A 17,856-nucleotide genomic window follows, 5' to 3' on the forward strand; every position below is an offset into this window, starting at 1 on the left:
TGTGTGTGTGTACACATATATATATATATATATATATATATAATTTACACTAAACATCGGCACTCGTGCAGCACTGGATGAAAGATGCGAGGGTCTTTCAGGAGACAAGACACTCACTGACCTCACTCACACATTTACTTACATTAGCGGGCGGCCAGCCGGGAGTGGGTTCGGAGGTGCATGGTGCCTCCAGGCTCGTGCACCTCCTTCTTAGCAGGCAGGGCAGGCCGGAAAGAAGAGGCAGGGCAGGCCGGAAAGGAGGCGGGCGGGCAGAGGTGGGCGGGCGTGCAGAGGAAACTGGAAGGGGGCGGATAGATAATAGAGCAAAACTTGAGCGCTAGGGATGGTGTATTGTGCTTATACACAGGTGGCTGCCTTCTGGGAGAGGATTGCCGCCCTCAATACAAGAAATACCAGAAACAAGAACCAGTAGGCGCCTCCTGTATATCAGTATAAATTTATTACACAATTAACAATCACTAAATAACACACATAGAATAAAATAAAATAAAGGATAAAAGGTATTGGATAAATTGCATGCATGCACTATTCAATTAAAAGAAGGGCATATCAATGCGTTAGCATAATTGTGTATCAAATGGGGGCGGACACAGGAGAAGGCTGCGCAGTGTGACCTCTACGCAGGCCGCACGCAGGGGTCAGGATTCGGGAGCCGGGCAGCGTCTGAGTGAGTGCTCAGACGCTGCCCAGCATTAGACTGCGCATGCGCAGTCTAATCCCAAAATCCCGGGATTGGATACTTCAATCCCGGGATTGAAATCCCGCACTTTTTGAGGCCAAATCCCGGGATCCCGCCGATCCCGGGAGTGGCCACCCTAAAAATGATCCCTTTTATTCTCAAGTGTTTCTCAATTTTTTTTTCTATGAGTTAATGGATATTCGGTATTCTTATCATCCGAGGTGTGTGTGCATATGCCAACGGGTAAAAATGACCCTCTAAGGGTTAAAAAACTGGGATTCGTTCCCTGTGTTAAGAATCTCCAATGTAAGCCAATACAGAAGATAAACAAAAGTTTCTCCAGAAAATGATGAATAGATTTCTCAATGGGACCTCCTTCTCCTACAGAGAAAGGCTGCAGCCTTTCCCTGTAGGAGAAGGAGGTCCCATAAAGAGAAGGCTGCAGCCTTTCCTTTGATAAAGCTCTTGATAAAGCCACTGAGACGGTGAAACGCGTCAGAAACCTGCCCACACCTGCACCTTACACTTAAGACTGATCCGGACCACCCTCAGGACACCTATCCTTTGGACCTACACTTTATTTGGAAAAAGGACTTTATCCGCCACCCAGACTGACCATCAATATGGTGAACAAAACCCCCTCATCCGGACAGCGATCCAGCCTTCTATGTCCAGGCTCTGATCTTTTGGGAAGAGTTAGACATCCTTATACTAATTGACTGTGTTATGGTCCCTGAGGTGTCCTTGGAACGGACAGTCAACACACTCCCCAATTGCATGAGGTCCTATTTGCATCACCCCTGCTTTTCCAAAATTAGATTTTTATGGTCACCTATTTTAATTTAATAATTTGATTTTATGTACAATCAGTCCAATGTTTATACTTAAATGTATTAATTTGATTATTCCAAAATGAGCGCGCTGCTACTCCCCAATTTTTTCTTGTCTTTTATACCTCAGGTTTAACTAACCTGAAATTGCAGAAGCTAGTGAACCATCTCACGTCACAGAGCCACCTCCTCTCCACCTTGCAGGGAAAATATCCATTTCGTTATTGCGCACCCTATCTATTTATAGAAGTCAGTGGGACTGGGGTCAAGGCCAGCAGTTCAGAGCACTGGGCATACATCCATAGTGACTTAAATGGGGGCATGGCTTGCAGGCATGTTATTCCTGCGATGCCATGCACCCTTTAGCAGCAACCACACCCCTTTTTAGCAGCGTGACTGTCTTACTTAATTTGTTTGGAATGTATGTTAATGCATAAATGTCATCAACTGTTAAGACCAGTGGCGGCTCTTACCTTTGCGGAGGAGGGAGCTACCACGATGCAGGTCAACCCTCTGCCGCTGCTGTGCTCCCCGCTGCTGCCACCACCACAGCAAATGATTGCCAGTCCCAGCCACCAGTCCCCTGTACGGAGCCAGCGCATGCGCAGTAAATTCTTACATACTGTGCACGCACTGGCCCCAGTCTCCATGGAAACACCTCCCAATGGGACTGCCTTGAGTGACTGGCAGGTCAGACTTCCAATAGGAAGTCACTGCCAGTCACAGTGAAGCCAGTGCAGTCTCACAGACTGCATCTGGCTTCACTTAGGCAGAGAACAGTGGCGGATTTTACCTGGTGGGGCTGCAGCCTTCTCTTTATGGGACCTCCTAGGCAGAGAACAGTGGTGGATTTTACCTGGTGGGGCTGCAGCCCATAGGTAAAAGCCGCCACTGGTTAAGACTATTGAGAAGAGACACAGGTGATCACAATATAAAAATTAAACGGATGTCTAGGTACAGAGCATTTTATTCCTCCTGGAATGGTTTATGTTGGGAGGTATGGTATTACAATATATTTTTCTTTCCCATCTGCAATCAAAATCTTGTAAGTCTTTTTTTATAGTCACTGTTGACTCAATAACAAACTGCAAATATTTGTTAAACACTTAATTCAGTATCACAAATTGTGTCATCACAGGTGGCCTCGATGTCTTTTTCATCCGCTTCCATTTCCAATTTATTATCAGAAAGTTTCTTGAGACATTTCAACTTTTGTAGGCAACTTGTCAATCTCCGCCGCAACTCTCTACTTCTTAGAGCATAAACTAGTGGGTTTATCATAGAGTTTAACAAGCAGAGAGCACTGCAAAAAGCAAATACAGTCTTCAGTCTTTCACTCAGTGAGAACAGCAAGCTGTGTATCATAAGGATGAGAGCTGGACTCCAGCACAGAAGCAGCACTAATAATACCAGAGCAAGGGTTTTGGCCAACATGATGTCCAGTCTGACACGGGTGTTTCTTACTGTTTGTGAATTGTGCTTCTCCATATAAATGGTATGAAAGTGTGACTTCCACAGGATGTGGGCATATAAGAAGATTATAGCACTCAGAAGAATCACTATTAACACAATCCAGCATGCCAGATATTTATTATCAATTAGGGGAAACAGTTCCGAGCAGGTGGTTAGAAATTGAATGCAACAATTTACCCCCATTAGAGGTAAATATGAGATTATTATGGCGCTAATCCACATGACGGCCAATGCCAGGGTTGCTCTTTTTCTGGTTACAATAGACTTATAGGCAGTTGGCTTGTGTATACAAATGTACCTGTCAAAAGCCGTCAGAAGTAAACTTCCAAGTGATGCCGTAAAGCATAAGGTGACTCCACCAAGTTTGAATAAGAAAATAGCAGGCGTACCTGCTCCATGGAAAACATGGAAGTCAAGAAAGCTGTAGGAAAAAATAAGACTGGCCAGTAGATCTGCCATAGCCAGACTGGCGATAAACAGGAAGGAAGGCTTTCTCCTTAGATGGGTTGAAGTTAAGATCACAGAGAGGACCCAGGTATTCTCCAGTACACACAAAACTGCCAAAGTAATGAAGAGAATAGTAATACAAATGATCTGTGCACCGCTCTTCAGGATCAGGTACTTTTGGATGTCTATGCTGTCAGTGGAACCAATCGTTCCATTGATACCATTGCCACATTTATTCATTTTGTGTTAATGGCTTCTTCCTAGTCATCACTAGCTTCTTATTGGTGGTATGCTGAGCCCTGGAGGGAAAGAAAAAAAAAACAGTTTTACATATTCTTCTCCTACAAATATGCCGCACATAGGGTCCGGTTCAGACCTGATGGCACGGCTGCAATTTCACACAGTGGCTGAATATCACAGCGCATGCTTATGGGCCACAATGCGCATGCATGATGCCTGGCTGCGATGAACTCCTGCAACTTTTTCTATTTGAAAGCCAGTTGCAGAGTGATTGACAGGAAGGGTGGGGGTGGTAGCTGCCCATTTACTTGGAATGCTAAGAAAAACGCAGGACAAAGCCTGTTAGTGCTGTTAGTGTTTATGTTTGTGATTGGTGATGTCCTGCGCTACCTTCTCAGGGCTGCCTTAAATTTGTCACTTAGGTCTCCTTCAGACCATAGAATACTGGATAGGTGTTTTGTGCTTGTGTGACAAATATATCAGGCTCCGTAGGATAAAATATGGGTAATTTATTATACAAATAAAACACATAAAAAATGGCTGGTGTTGATTCTTACCCCTGGGGGGTTTTTGGAGCCAGCAAGGGATGGTGTGGGGGCAGGGATGCAGTGCGGAAGTGCACCCTGCCTGGCTACAAAGAACTTTGCACAATGTCAGTCTAAAGAAGAAGCCCTAGAAGAAGAGCACTGGGATGCTCGAAACGTGTTGGCAGTGACTGACATCATCTACATCTGTGGAATGACCTTGTGTAAAGTTCTTTGGAGCCAGGCAGGGTGCACTTCCGGTCTGCATCCCTGCCCCCACACCATCCCTTGCTGGCTCCAAAAAACAAAAGGGGTAAGAATCCACACCAGCCATTTTTTATGTGTTTTATTTGTATAATAAATTACCCTTATTTTATCCTACGGCGCTTGATATATTTGTCACACAAACACAAAACGCCTGTTAGTGTTTATGTTAGTGTTTGTGATGTTAGCTCCAGTGATGTTTGCTCCATCCAGAATATGCCGTTTTCCATTGCATCGCTGAGTAAGTCTCTTGCTACACAGTGCCTGTGATGAATTGTGCCCAGTGTAAAAAATTATCCGATGGTGAGCGGCTTGCGATTCGTGCGATTCGGCTGTGCCATTCACACAGAGAGCACATTAATTCGCAAGGCAGGATTACACAAGCGGTGCGGCACCCTAACTGAATGCTGCCCATTGCACATTCCCAGCCATGCAATCAGGTCTGTATTGGGCCAATAGTGACAAATGGAAGCATAACACTGAAACACAATAAATATAATTAGTACAAATACTACCACATTGTTACATTTAATGTGGGCATTATGCCAATGAGATAGTGGACATGAGGGCCCTGATCGCTTGAACTTAACCTCTGAAAGGGAAAGGGAGGGAGTGGGGGTACTGGGGAGATATAAAGTAGAAATATATATTAATGCAAACTGGATCAATATATTAGTTAAATGATTATGTTTTCTTACACAGTATATGCCATCCTTCAATAAACCCACACTACTTGTTAAGTAATGGGGCCAGTCATAATTTGAGTCATCTGCTGTGTGTTCCTACTGTATATTACTCTGCCACTAACAACACCAGTCCTGCACTCATCATTAACAGTTAGTTAACAGCAAGTTATGGACCAAACAAATAGAAGTGAAATGCCCAGGCACACAGGAGTACAGTGCCCAGGCAGATAGGATCACAGTTGTATTATACCCTGACACATAAGCTACTAGGATGCCCAGAGTAGCATACATATGCCATTTTAAGATGGGTACACAATACCCGATTTTCACTAACGATATGCATAATATAGATAATGATATCAGCTAGTGTTAACTAGGGAGGGTAAGTTGTAGGTGGCGGGGTACAGGGGTTAGAGTTAGGCACTAACAGGGAAGGGGGTTGGTTAGAATTAGGCTGCAGGAAGGGAGGGTTAGGGTTTGTGGGCTGGCGGAAGATAATCATACTTATCTGACCCCTGAGACCTGATCACAGGACAAATTTGTTCTCAAAAAGGGAAAAACCATGTGCACTGCAGGTGGGGCAGATGTAACATGTGCAGAGAGAGTTAGATTAGGCCCCTTGTTATGGGCAATTTCTCTACACTTTAGAAGGCTTGATATATCCCCCCATAATCTGTATATTCATCTGGATACAGCATTGCATACATATCTGAGGCTAGACCACGTCATATGGGTCAAATGTACTAAGCTTGAAATGTGATAAAATAGGTGATAAACCAGCAGCCATTCAGCTCCTAACTGCCAGGTTACAGTCTGTGTTTGAAAATGAAAGTTAGGAGCTAATTAGTTGGTAGTTTCTCACTTTCCATTTTATCACTTTTCAAGACTTAGGGCCTGATTCACTACCACTCTCTAAGCAGAGGTTGTTCGCTGCTTAGCGAGCAGCTTAATGCTGCCTTCCGCCCCACTGAATGCCTGACCAATCAACTACCAGCGCCACCCGCATCCCCTCAGTAGCATGTGGGTGTATGTGTCCAAGAACACATCCCCTCGCATGCGGCCAAAGGGTAGAGAAATCATTTGATAGTTGCTGACCATTGAATGATTTCTATCCCTTAAAAATCAGTCTAAGAAAAGGTTTGGTTTTTTTGCTTCTATTGTTTTTATCCAGTCTGAATTTGGAAACCTTTACAGCAATGACCCTTATCCATAAAGTATCCATTCACATCTATCACATTTTGTTTATACCCATTGAGGGCAAACAAGAGCAGTTATATTAGCATACTCTCACCGACCAAGACTGGCAACATATTGTACTTAAATTCACTCAAGCTATATTTGTATTACTATAAAAGAGACACAATATAAGGAGGAAAGCCGGAGTTCTATTGTCCGGGGAAACGCGTTGAGCTGTTTAAAATCCTTGCTGACACCATTCAGTCGACACCATCCTTGTTGACACCATCCAGTCGACCAAGTGACCAGTCCATCTCCCACCGACGACGCCCCACCTGGATTCATCATCTATGGGATATTCGCTTTATTCCTAACCACATCCAGTGAAGGAGGAAATCGTCCTAGTGCAGGGCTGGGCAACACCGGCCCTCCAGATGTTGATGAACTACACATCCCAGCATGCCTTGCATCAGTTTCAGCATAGCCACATAGCAAAACTAATGCAAAGCATCCTGGGATGTGTAGTTCATTAACATCTGGAGGGCCGGTGTTGCCCAGCCCTGTCCTAGTGGGAAGCCTGAGCCCTTGAAACTATAGGGCAAACTACAAAGGACTCTTGGGTCATCCAAATTGGACACATCTTCTACCAGGATGGTAATATGTACATACATGTCAGCTTCATAACTCTCTAAAAACCGCATGGATAAAATATCCCTGTGATATTATTTTTATACCTCTATTTTGACTTTATGTTCTATGATTCACAATTAGTGGTTCTACAACCTATAGTCATTTTATTGTGTTTTTATTGTTAATAAATTGTTTAACTTTTTGAGAACCGTCTTGCTCTATTATTGGATCAGCCAGCGCTGGCACACTTTCTTTGATCCCAGAGGTGCGGTGTTGGCCAACAGAGTTGCCTCTTCTCCCCTTTGTATTACTAATGGCACAAGGCAGAGGTGCCCTTTATCCCCTTTAATCTTTGTACTGGTTATAGATCTCTTTGTGACAAGTATCCGGGCAAATTCACATGTTAAGGGAATCCAGGTGGGTGGTCTGGTGCATAAAATTGCATTATATGCAGATGATGTTCTCCTGACCATAACAGACCCTGCCATCCTTACTTAGGGAAATAAATACATATGGCAGCTGCTCTGGTTATAAACTGAACCCAAAGAAACAGAGTTTATAGACTTCAATATTTCGAAGGAACACATGCTGACACAACATTATCCTTTCCAGTGACATCGATGCCAGTTGAGCTAACGTTTTGTGATTTAAAAAAAAAAAGGTGATTGAGGTTTTGTTTAAAATATATAAAATTACTGCAGTCCTTGTTTTGAGAGTCAAAAAGGGGCGGCACTCCCCATTTAGTAGAAAAAGTATTTGTATTCAAATAAGCATTTACAGTGACATTTCAAAGCTTAACAACAGGACCATTGACTTTTGGTGAAAAGTGCACTTTTCATTTGAATACAGATACTTTTCTGCTAATCGTGGAGTGCCGCCCCCTTTGTCTCAGAAGGACTGTGGTAATAACACATTTATTTTGAGAAGGCGCCCTGGATGTTGTTTATATCAAACGGAGTGCAAAAAACTTGCTTAGGTTCATTTTCTATTGTCTCTCATTCTCTGAATAAACTATGGTTATAAAAAAAATATATATAATTTTTCAGTTATTAAATTGGGGAACCTTTCTTTCAATGAAAGTAATAGTGCCTGTGTTTTATGTACATTTTATAAAGTTAAGTAAGGTTTTGTGAATCACTTACTATAATTCTAAGTGACCAAGTTCCCACGCTAGATTTTACAATAAGAAGGTGATTCTGGTTGGTTTGCAAAAGCAAACTCTTTCTTTAATGGACAAAACCATGTGCACTGCAGGATGCATAGGCGTGCGCACGGGGGGTGCCGGGGGTGCACAGGCACCTCCTAAAGACCGGCGCCCCCCCGCACGATTGCTGCTCCTCCTTTAGAACAGCACCAGCAGTGACGATGCGGCTGGGTGCTGAGCGGAGCAGTGCAGCCGCGTATTGTAGTCCCCGCTGCTGCCCGCCCACCTGTATACAGCATCCTGCAGCCTCCTTCATGTCCGCGCACATCCTCCGTTGATTGGTGTCACGCTGCTGTCGATGTGCAGGAGCTCAACAGCAGCGGGACACCAATCAACGGGGGATGTGCATGGACACGTGCATTCTTTGCTTCCTGGTGAGAGAATCGCCAACCATACTCATACTGTCCCTCTCCTGGAGGTGTGCGGGACGCTGCTGGAGCTGCTGGAGGGTGAGTGTGCCCGAGATGGCCACCAGGGAGCCGGCATGTTTGCTGAAGCTGCAGGGGGAGCGGGGGCGTGGGGACTCACCCAGATTAAACTGGTCCTAGGCATAGGCAAATGCCGGTTCAGGGTTTGATTGTGCCACCAGAAAATATCTGTCTCAGATAATCCCTTTCAGGTCCCGCTCAAATGATCCCCATCTGACATAGTTCCGCGGCTGTGATTATGTCTGAGACTTCGTCTCTTGGCGCACTGCATCTCCCCAGGGCAACGGGCATGTAATCCCCCCGGGCAATGAGCATGCAATCCCCTGCCAGGCAATGAGCATGTAATCCCCTGCTGGGCAATGAACATGTAATCCCCCCAGGGACATGAGCATGTAATCCTCCCTGGGCAATGAGCACATAATCCCCCTGGGCAACGAGCATGTAACCCCCCTTGGGCAACAAGCATGAAATCCCCCATGGCAACGAGCACGAATCCCCTGGTATCAAGCATGTAACTCCTAGCAATGAGCATGTAGGTAAGCATTATGCGGCATAATATGTAATAGGCGTTATGGTGTATGGCATAATGTGTAAAGGGCATCACATGTGTCAGTGTGTAGTGGGCATTACAGTGTGTGGCATAATGTTTAAGGGGCATCACAGTGTGTGGCACATTGTGTAATGGGCATCACAGTGTGAGGCGCAATGTGTAATGGCATCACGGTGTGAGGTGCAACGTGTAATGGGTATTACGGTGTATGGCATAACGTGTAAAGGGCATTACGGCATGTGGTATACTATGTTATGGGTGTGTGACGTGTAATACGGTGTCAATTTTTGTGCTCTCCTTCGGTGCACACTGTATCTATTGTCCATGTTTTACAAAAATGTGTTAAGTCCTGGCATAATGTGTAATGGGCATTAAGGTGTGTGGCATTATGTTGAATGGGCATTATGGTGTGTGGCATTATGTAGAATGGGCATTATGGTGTGTGGCATTATTTGGAATGGGAAACATGGTCTGTGGCATTGTGTAATAGGCATTATAGTTTCTAGTGTGTGTGGGGGGAATGATTAATTCTGAAGTGTATATACATAAATAAGTCACCTTCTATTTAGTTTGCATTGATGCCCAGTAGGCGGGGATGGAAATGCCCAGTAGGCGTGATGGACGTGCCCCTCTAATGGTGCACCCCCTAATAAAATGGGCTGCGCACGCCTATGGCAGGATGTAACATGTGCAGAGAGAGTTAGATTTGGGTGGGGTGTGTTCAAACTGAAATCTAAATTGCAGTGTAAGAATAAAGCAGTCAGTATTTGCTCTGAACAGAAACAAAATAACTCCCCCAAATGTAACTCTCTCTGCATGTTACATCAGCCCCACCTGCAGTGTACACGGTTTTGTCCATTAAAGAAGGAGTTCGCACAGTAGAAAATCACCAGTAAAATAATATCTGCACAATTTTAACAGAGACTGGCACATGCACACTAAACTTGGGCACATCGCTATGGTCTCGTAGTGACCCTAGTGCTAAGAGTCTACTCCTTGCTGGCTACAGAGGAGGTGGCCCAGACAGAGGCTGGACATGGCCCCCTCCTTATTTAACATGCCTCTATCTGGTCCTCACAGCCAAGGGAGGGCAGTGAGATGTAACTCTTTTAGTGTTTAGGAGAGGGACAAAGCTGTTTATTTGCACTAACACCCTCCACACTCAGAGGCTCCTGAGGCTGGGGTCAACTCTTGAAGGTCCCACATTTGAAGTCGAAATATTCATTGACTGTTATCAAAACATAGAACATTAAAGAGAATACTTACAAAACCTCAATGTATGAATATAGACAATTAGATCCACGATGTGGCCACCTTCATGGGGTACATGAGAGTAACTGAAAGGTATGCTTGTTATGAGCACTATTATGCTCTCACTTAATTTTTTAGGGGAAATGTACTAACTTCCTCAACGTCTTGATAAAAGTTTCTACATTGACCACATTTCCTTACTAAGCGCAACCACTAATGTAACTGATCTTCCTACACTCAAGGAATAAAAAGCATTTTTATTATAACTACAGCTCTATTCAACTCGTCTTTCAATAAATAAATAGATGCCAGGTTTTGTCACAGTAAATGACAAGAAGCACATTCTTATAGATGAGCACACACCGTGGTGCAACAGCGCAGGTGCAAACCCTCAGTTTCTATGATTTGCATCAGCTGTAGACGATAGAAGTCAGATATGGCTGCCCAAAAATCTCAGAATAGTCTGAAAGTCCCAGATATAGGAAACACCTCCCAGTAGGATTGCCTGTAGAAGTCACAATAAAGCCAGTTAAGGCACAGAGCAGGAAAATATGAGTGGAAAATACAAATTATGAGAATTCGGGAGCTTAGTAAATTTGCTGAATTCTCAGGCCGTATTTTCCTGCCAATCACGCTCGTACCCGTTCATACCGCAGATATGAGTTAAGAAATGTGATTGGAGTAAAAGGCTGCCGGGCAATATCTTGAAGACAGCGAGGGATGCCCTTTTTTAAAATGAAAATAAAATTCCTTCAGCAGATGGCAAAGCATCAATTTTAGGCTTGCAAGCTTGGTAGATGTGTGACACAGTACGGGTAACAGCTGTGGGTAGACCACAAGTTGCAGACAGAGCTGTAGGTTTATGCATCCACCATCTTAGCTGCTCAGGACACTCCCTTCCTAGAGTCTGAGTTTAAGCAAGGGATGAAGTTGTGGGTCATATCTTTATAAACTTTTAACAAAATGAAATTATGGTAATTAATGTATTTATTTTTACAATATTATTTTGCTTTCTTGCTGTTGAACAGTTGGCTGTTTCAATGTGGAAGTAAATGTATATTTAAGCCAAGCCAGCAATATTGTTATTATTATTTTATATGTAGTCATAGGCGTGCGCAGCCCATTTCTCGACCCAATCCGTCTGGATCGGGCGAAATCGGCCCAAAATCGGACAAGTTGATGGGCACCTTTAGTCCTTATTGTATGTATCTAAGGTGTCATATACATCCCAACAGTTACAGATTTATCTTTTCCAGGTGGATCTTTCCCAATCGATTGCATTTATAGAAATAGGGGCTGCTATTGTGTCCTTCCCTAATAAAAAGGCACCAGGTAGCGATGGCATTCCAATAGAGGTCTATAAACAATATTGAGACTTTTATGTTCCCTATGTGTTAAAACTCTTTAATACCCTTTTTGATAATGGTAGACTCTCCCCTTCAATGTCAGGAGCTGTCATCATAATACTCCCGAAACAGGATAAAAATCCCACAATTTCAGACTCCTACCATCCGATATCTCTGCTAATCACTGATGTTAAAGTCCTGGCTAAATTGCTGGCAACATGTCATTACCTCCATTATCCAAGAAGATCAGACGGGCTTTATGCCCGGAAAATCAACAATTCAAAATTTGTGTAGATTGTTCTGGCACATATATCAGGGGTATTTATTCTGGGTCAGGAGCACTGGTGGTGACCTTGGAAGCACCCAAGGTCTTTGATTCAGTAAAATGGTCTTACTTGGTGGAGGTTCTCCATAATTTTGCTTTCAGCCCTAATTTCATCCATTGGGTTATTATATTCCTCCCCGATAGCCAGATTATCTATAATCAGCACCATTACCTCCCCTTCTTTCTCGGCAGGGGAACTAGACAGGGTTCCCTGCTATCACCTGCTTTATTTGCTTTGGTAATTGAGCCCCTGGCCTGTCATATTAGAAATTCCCCTGATTTTAGAGGTATACCTACTGCCACTCATATGGATGTCGTGGCTCTGTATGCCGATGACATGCTTCTATTTCTTAATGATGTTGATACCTCTCTTAACTCTCGACTTGACATTGTAAATATATTTGGAACCTTATCTGGCTCATTAATTGGAATAAATCTAATAAATCTCAAGTACTATACCTGAGAATTTGCCCAATTTGTCTCCTTTACAATGGACACTTCGTTTCAAGTATCTGGGTGTCTGGATTACCTCAGGCGTAAAACGTGTGTGCAACAAAACATTGACCTGGTCACAGATAACTTCAAGCGATCGATTCATGTATGGCAAAAATTATACCCCTCACTGTTATGGGTCGTATAAATCTATTTAAGATGGCTATACAGCCTAAATACATGTCTCCTTCATCACTCCCCTATCTATATCCCTAAAATATTTTTTACGAAAATAGATAGCATTGTCTCTTCCTTTATATGGGGAAGTAGGGCACCTAGGGTGGCTCTAAAGGGTTTTGGTCAAAGCTAAGATCGATGGAGGACTGGGTCTCATTAAGTTACGTACATATTATTTAGCTACTCAACTGGTACACTTGTCAGACTTAGTTCTAGGTAGGGGCAGGCCAACATACACTGGGTTATTTGCTGCTCATGTTTGACCGCATTTGTCTTCGGTCCAGTTTCTTCTCTCTGGGTCCTCTGCTTGGAGTCTACCACAAATTCTACTTCAGGCATTGCTGGTATCGTGTCAGGCTAACTCGTATTATGATTGGCATGATATTGATGGGAAGACTCCCTTATGGGATAATAATAGCTGTAAAGATTAGGGATTTGATTGTAAATTTTTGCACGAGAAGTCAAATTTCCATTCTATACTGTGATCTCAATTCACATATTAATCCTACCCTTTTTTCTCCCTACTGCTTGGGAGTGAGATGTGGGTACCTTTGATAAGGAACAATAAGGTCAGGATCTGGGTTCCATTAAATGTACAATACAATGTGTCCGATATCAACAGATATTTTTTATATACTACATCATACCTATCGTACCCTGGTATCCCTTTACAGAGCTGGCTTATTATCCAGTAGAGGAGAGGAGTCTCAGGGTCAATATACAAGTTCTTTGTTCTTTCTTTATTTTTGTGTTTTGAAAATGTAAAATAAAAATGGCATAACTTAAAAAACAACATAAAAACCCGTCAATGTGCCCTGTCTTATGGAACTCCGTCTTCACCGCGTTTATCTTGCCCGGTCTGCCCGCACCACTGGCAGCTCCTTAGCCACATCCGATGTATGTACCACCTTCACCCACCTGGGTCCAGCAGCCCATTGACCCCACTGAGTGCACTCAAACGGCCCACCAGATTGTGAATGTCTATTGCTTACAGCTTTTTTCTCTGTACCTATTTTCAGTGTGTGTGTGGGAGGGGGGTATTAAAATGCCCAAACACCACTGCACTGCTGCTACTGGGCACATTATGAGCATTATACACCCCTTATCTTTCAGCATGCGCCTTCGGCACAAGCTGTCTCTTTGTAAAGTATGGTAGGCAGAGTTTGTAGGGGGGTGCTGAACACTCTAGCACCGGCCCTGTGTAAGTTGTCAATGACATACTGAGAATTAAATCCAGAATACTTGATTAAAGAGATAATGCTCTGCTGCTCTGTTATGTATATAAACCGTCTCACTCCCTGACGCCCCCTTCCTTTGCTCACCACGGAGCAGGCATCAGCAAGCATGTATGCACTTGCCGATGCCTGACTAACCCCCTCCCGGGAAAATCGGCGGCCAGGGACATCGGCTAATGTGTATGGGGCTTTACTGGGAGTTGCATCCATTATACAGAATACAGAAGTGATGAGTAGTAATTAGTACAAAAACAGCAGGTCAGTGCTTACAGCTCCCAGCTCAGCTTCTGCAAAACTTAGCAACAATGTGAAAAGCTGCAGAGATTAACCCTTTCTGTGACTGCTGCATACCTCCCAACAGTCCCGATTACCGCGAAATATCCCGGTTTTCGGGGACATTCCCGCGTCCCTCCCACGGCCTGGGGTCTGGGGAATTAACCCTTGGGGGGGGAGGGCGAGCCACGCATATAGACCAAGTCCCTTTAATTAGGCCATGCCCCATCCCTCTGTCCCTCCTCCATCTCACTACAAGTTGGGAGGTATGCTGCTGCACAGGGATCTCACAACCTCTATTTATAGTTGCAGCTTCTGGTACTGGATTGGGGATATATTGTTTAGCAGTTGACTGCAGCATTACAGTTTGGACTAAGGGTGTATAAATGTTAATAAGCCATAGTGTGCACTGCATTGTTATTACTGATTTAACATGTACTGGTGTCCATTTGGTGCGCATAATCGCAGCTCAAGGAGCCAGCTAAAGGATTCTTAATGGGCCACGGGTGCGACTAATACGTGCATGCAATTCAGTGTGTGCACTTATCGCACCATACATGTAGCACTCACGGTGCAAGATAGGCACGATGGGTGTGCCTACATCTGTATTAAAGGTATTCTTCTACTCTTATATGGGGTTTCCCTTCAAATCCAGTATAGCAGTTCTAGGCAGCCTGTAGTAATTCCATTGGTCCAAACAAGATTAAATAGTTATAAAGCTCTCCGATTACTGGCATTGTAAAAAAAAGAACAGCCTACAATGACTTAACCTGGCACAAATTACATCTCTGAACGCCCGGTGGGCGGCTGCAAGCCACTGGCTGGCAGCTCTGGGGAGATTTGCTTACTCTTGTGTTGTCCAATTTTCTGCTACTCCAACACCAAAGATGTTAAGTATAATGTATGGGTGCAGGGTGTGGACCCCCCTTTACCCATTGGCTTGTGTATACACGAACATGCAGCAACCATAATAAATACGTCTATAGATCTGATATTGTACATCTAAGAACATCCATTGTTCTGTATCAAAAGTAATTTGTCACATGTCACGGCCGTCACTGGAGCACGCCGCTCACCTGTTCACCTTCGGCGGCGGGGTCTGCTGACCGTCCGTCTGGGTGCAGGGCGGGGAGCGCGGCATCCAGTGCTCCCAGCCGCGACCATCTTCCTGGGGTCTCCTCTGTGCACTCCCGGCAGGGAAGCAGGCGGAAAATACCTGTACTCAGTCCAGGCGCCGCCATCTTGTTGTAGCCGGCCAATAGTGCCGGATCTCAGTTCTGCCCTGCCAATCAGAATCTGCCCTGGGGCAACAGACGCCAGTACTTTGTTGTCAATCCCTTGGGAGGAAGCTTCAAACCTGCGCTCCAGTCCTTGCCTCTTTGATGTACCTGAAAGCCTGCACTTGTATCCTGACTCCATTACTTACAAGTCCAGCACCTGCTACTCAGCGTTTGTACCTGAAAGCCTGCACTTGTATCCTGACTGCTTCCCTTACAAGTTCAGCACCAGTTACTCTTTGCCTGCACCTGAAAGTCTATGCTTGTATCCTGACTTCTTAACTTACAAGCTCTGCACTGGTCACCCAGCATTTGTCACCTGGAATCCTGCATTTGTGTCCTGCAGCCACCAGTACAACAGCTGACTGCTATCTCCACCTGCCATCAGCGACCTGTACCTGCTGCCAGCCACCAGTACCCGCTGACTGCTATCTCCACCTGCTATCAGCCACCAATACCTGCTGCCAGCCATCAGTACGCGCTGTCGGTCATCAGTACCTGTTGGCAGTTACCTACAATCGCTGCCAGTTATCTACATCTGCTGTCAGTCTCCACCATCTAGTCCAGTTATCTGGTAAAGGTACTGTCAAGTCTTCTTCTTCAAGTTCCGGTCCAGTCATCTGGTCAAGGTTTCCCGCACAAGTCCCCTTCTTCATCAACCCGTCCAGTTATCTAGTAAAGGAACTGTCAAGTCTTCTTCTTCAAGTTCCGGTCCAGTCATCTGGTCAAGGTTTCCTGGACAAGTCTTCTACATTGTTACCTAGCCCAGTCCACTGATTACTGGACACTCTTTGCATCTTTATGAACTCCTTCCAGTTCTCACGTTGTCCTGCGGGGTTCCTCGCCTTGCAGCTTCCTTAACTGGCTCTATTCTCTGGTGCTTCTTCTATGAGAAAGACTTATATTAAACCTGCTGTTCTACAGTCTCCTCCAGATCGTGACGTCCTGTCCTCCAGGCCGCAGACTGTTCCACAAGGTACCCCTAGCCTGACATTACAATCCTGACTAAATTCCTATTGTTTTGTCCCTTTCCTGTGCCATCTGTCCTGCATTGCAGCAGCATCCTGCTCACTGTGTTTGGCCCAGCTTACCAGTTGCCAAGTTTATCCTTTTTGCTAAGTTTGTTATCTGAGAGGTCTGCTCAGCATAAAAACTGCAACCTGTTTTGCTAACTGCTGAATTTTTTGATTAGACGCATGTGCGAGTTTCCTTGTGTGAGTAATTGCAGTTCTGAATTCAGCAGTGAAGTCAGTCACAGCGATCTCAGCATGGCATTCCAATTCCAGATCCAGCTCTCCACAGTGCTCTGCTCACTCTCTGCTTTCCCATCATTCAGGCTTACTTCCTCCACACTGGAGTTTCCTCCAAAACTCAAACATAAGCACAGCCATGTTGGAGGATCATTCTCAGCCATTGCAGTCGCTGTTCTCAGACAGCTAATAACAGCAGCCAATCACAAATCACTATCACCTACAAAGAGAGCAGCATGGTCACTTCCAAATTGCAGCACAATTTTGCTACCACAATGTGAGCAGATCTTTGTTGAGATTCCCAACACTATGGTTTCTGTCCGTTATCCAGTTCCACTCTGGTTATATACTGGCTCTGTTATGCCCTTTTCTCCAGTTTCAGTCTGGAAAAGCACAGAGACATTGAACTTCAACATCTATCCAGCTCCAGTCTGATTACCAATCCTATCTCTATTCAGTTGTCAATCGTGTTGCACTTCTTATCCTAGCTGGTCCAGTCCACAGTTACCACCAGCTGCTTCCTGCAGTGAACTCACTGTATTATAATCATAGTTCAAGACTGTATTATAATAAGGCTATTTCATATACTAACATTTCTTCAAGCTAATCCTCTCTTGCAGGGCCGGTGCTAGCACCGGAGCGCCCCAGGCGGGAGGGGTGCCCCGTCGCTCAACTGCTGGGGGGGGGGTGTGTGCGCGCTGTCTCTGCCCGGCCGCCGGGGGGGGGGATGTTTTGCAGTGTCTCTGCCAGGCCGCCGGGAGGGTGCGCGCTGTCTCTGCCCGGCCGCCGGGGGGTGCACGCTGTCTCTGCCGGCCGCCGAGGGGGGGGTTGCGTTGTGTCTTTGCCCGGCCGCCGGGGGGATGCGCGGTTTGTCTGCTTGGCCGCGGGGGGTGTGTGTGTGTGCGCGGTGTGTCTTCCCGGCCGCCGGGGGAAAGGGGGAGTGGGTGGATGGGTGCTATGATATGGCCGCTGTACTGCTAGGGGAGGGGGAAGTGTTTACTCACCGAACACTTGCTCCTTCCTCCGGCTTTCCTGCTCCGCTGCTCCTGCGGTAGTAGAGCTTACCAGCTCACTACCG

At 45.1% G+C, this 17,856-nt stretch overlaps 1 protein-coding gene across 1 annotated transcript; it reads right to left on the reverse strand.

The window, feature by feature from the left end:
• Positions 1-2,450: 2,450 nt before the first annotated feature.
• On the reverse strand, positions 2,451-10,508 carry CNR2 (cannabinoid receptor 2). Its single transcript, XM_083171139.1, has 2 exons — positions 10,419-10,508; positions 2,451-3,749 (listed from the first exon to the last, which is right to left on the reverse strand). Exon 2 carries the CDS (start codon positions 3,688-3,690, stop codon positions 2,629-2,631), a length of 1,062 nt encoding a protein of 353 aa, XP_083027265.1. The 5' UTR covers positions 3,691-3,749; positions 10,419-10,508; the 3' UTR covers positions 2,451-2,628.
• Positions 10,509-17,856: the final 7,348 nt, after the last annotated feature.

Source organism: Crinia signifera, chromosome 2 (genome assembly GCF_055691185.1).
Source record: "Crinia signifera chromosome 2, ASM5569118v1, whole genome shotgun sequence".
NCBI lineage: Eukaryota > Metazoa > Chordata > Amphibia > Anura > Myobatrachidae > Crinia > Crinia signifera.

Bases quoted from the DNA above. Each gene is read 5' to 3' on its own strand.
- CNR2 (XM_083171139.1), bottom strand. From the start codon at position 3,690: ATGAATAAATGTGGCAATGGTATCAATGGAACGATTGGTTCCACTGAC.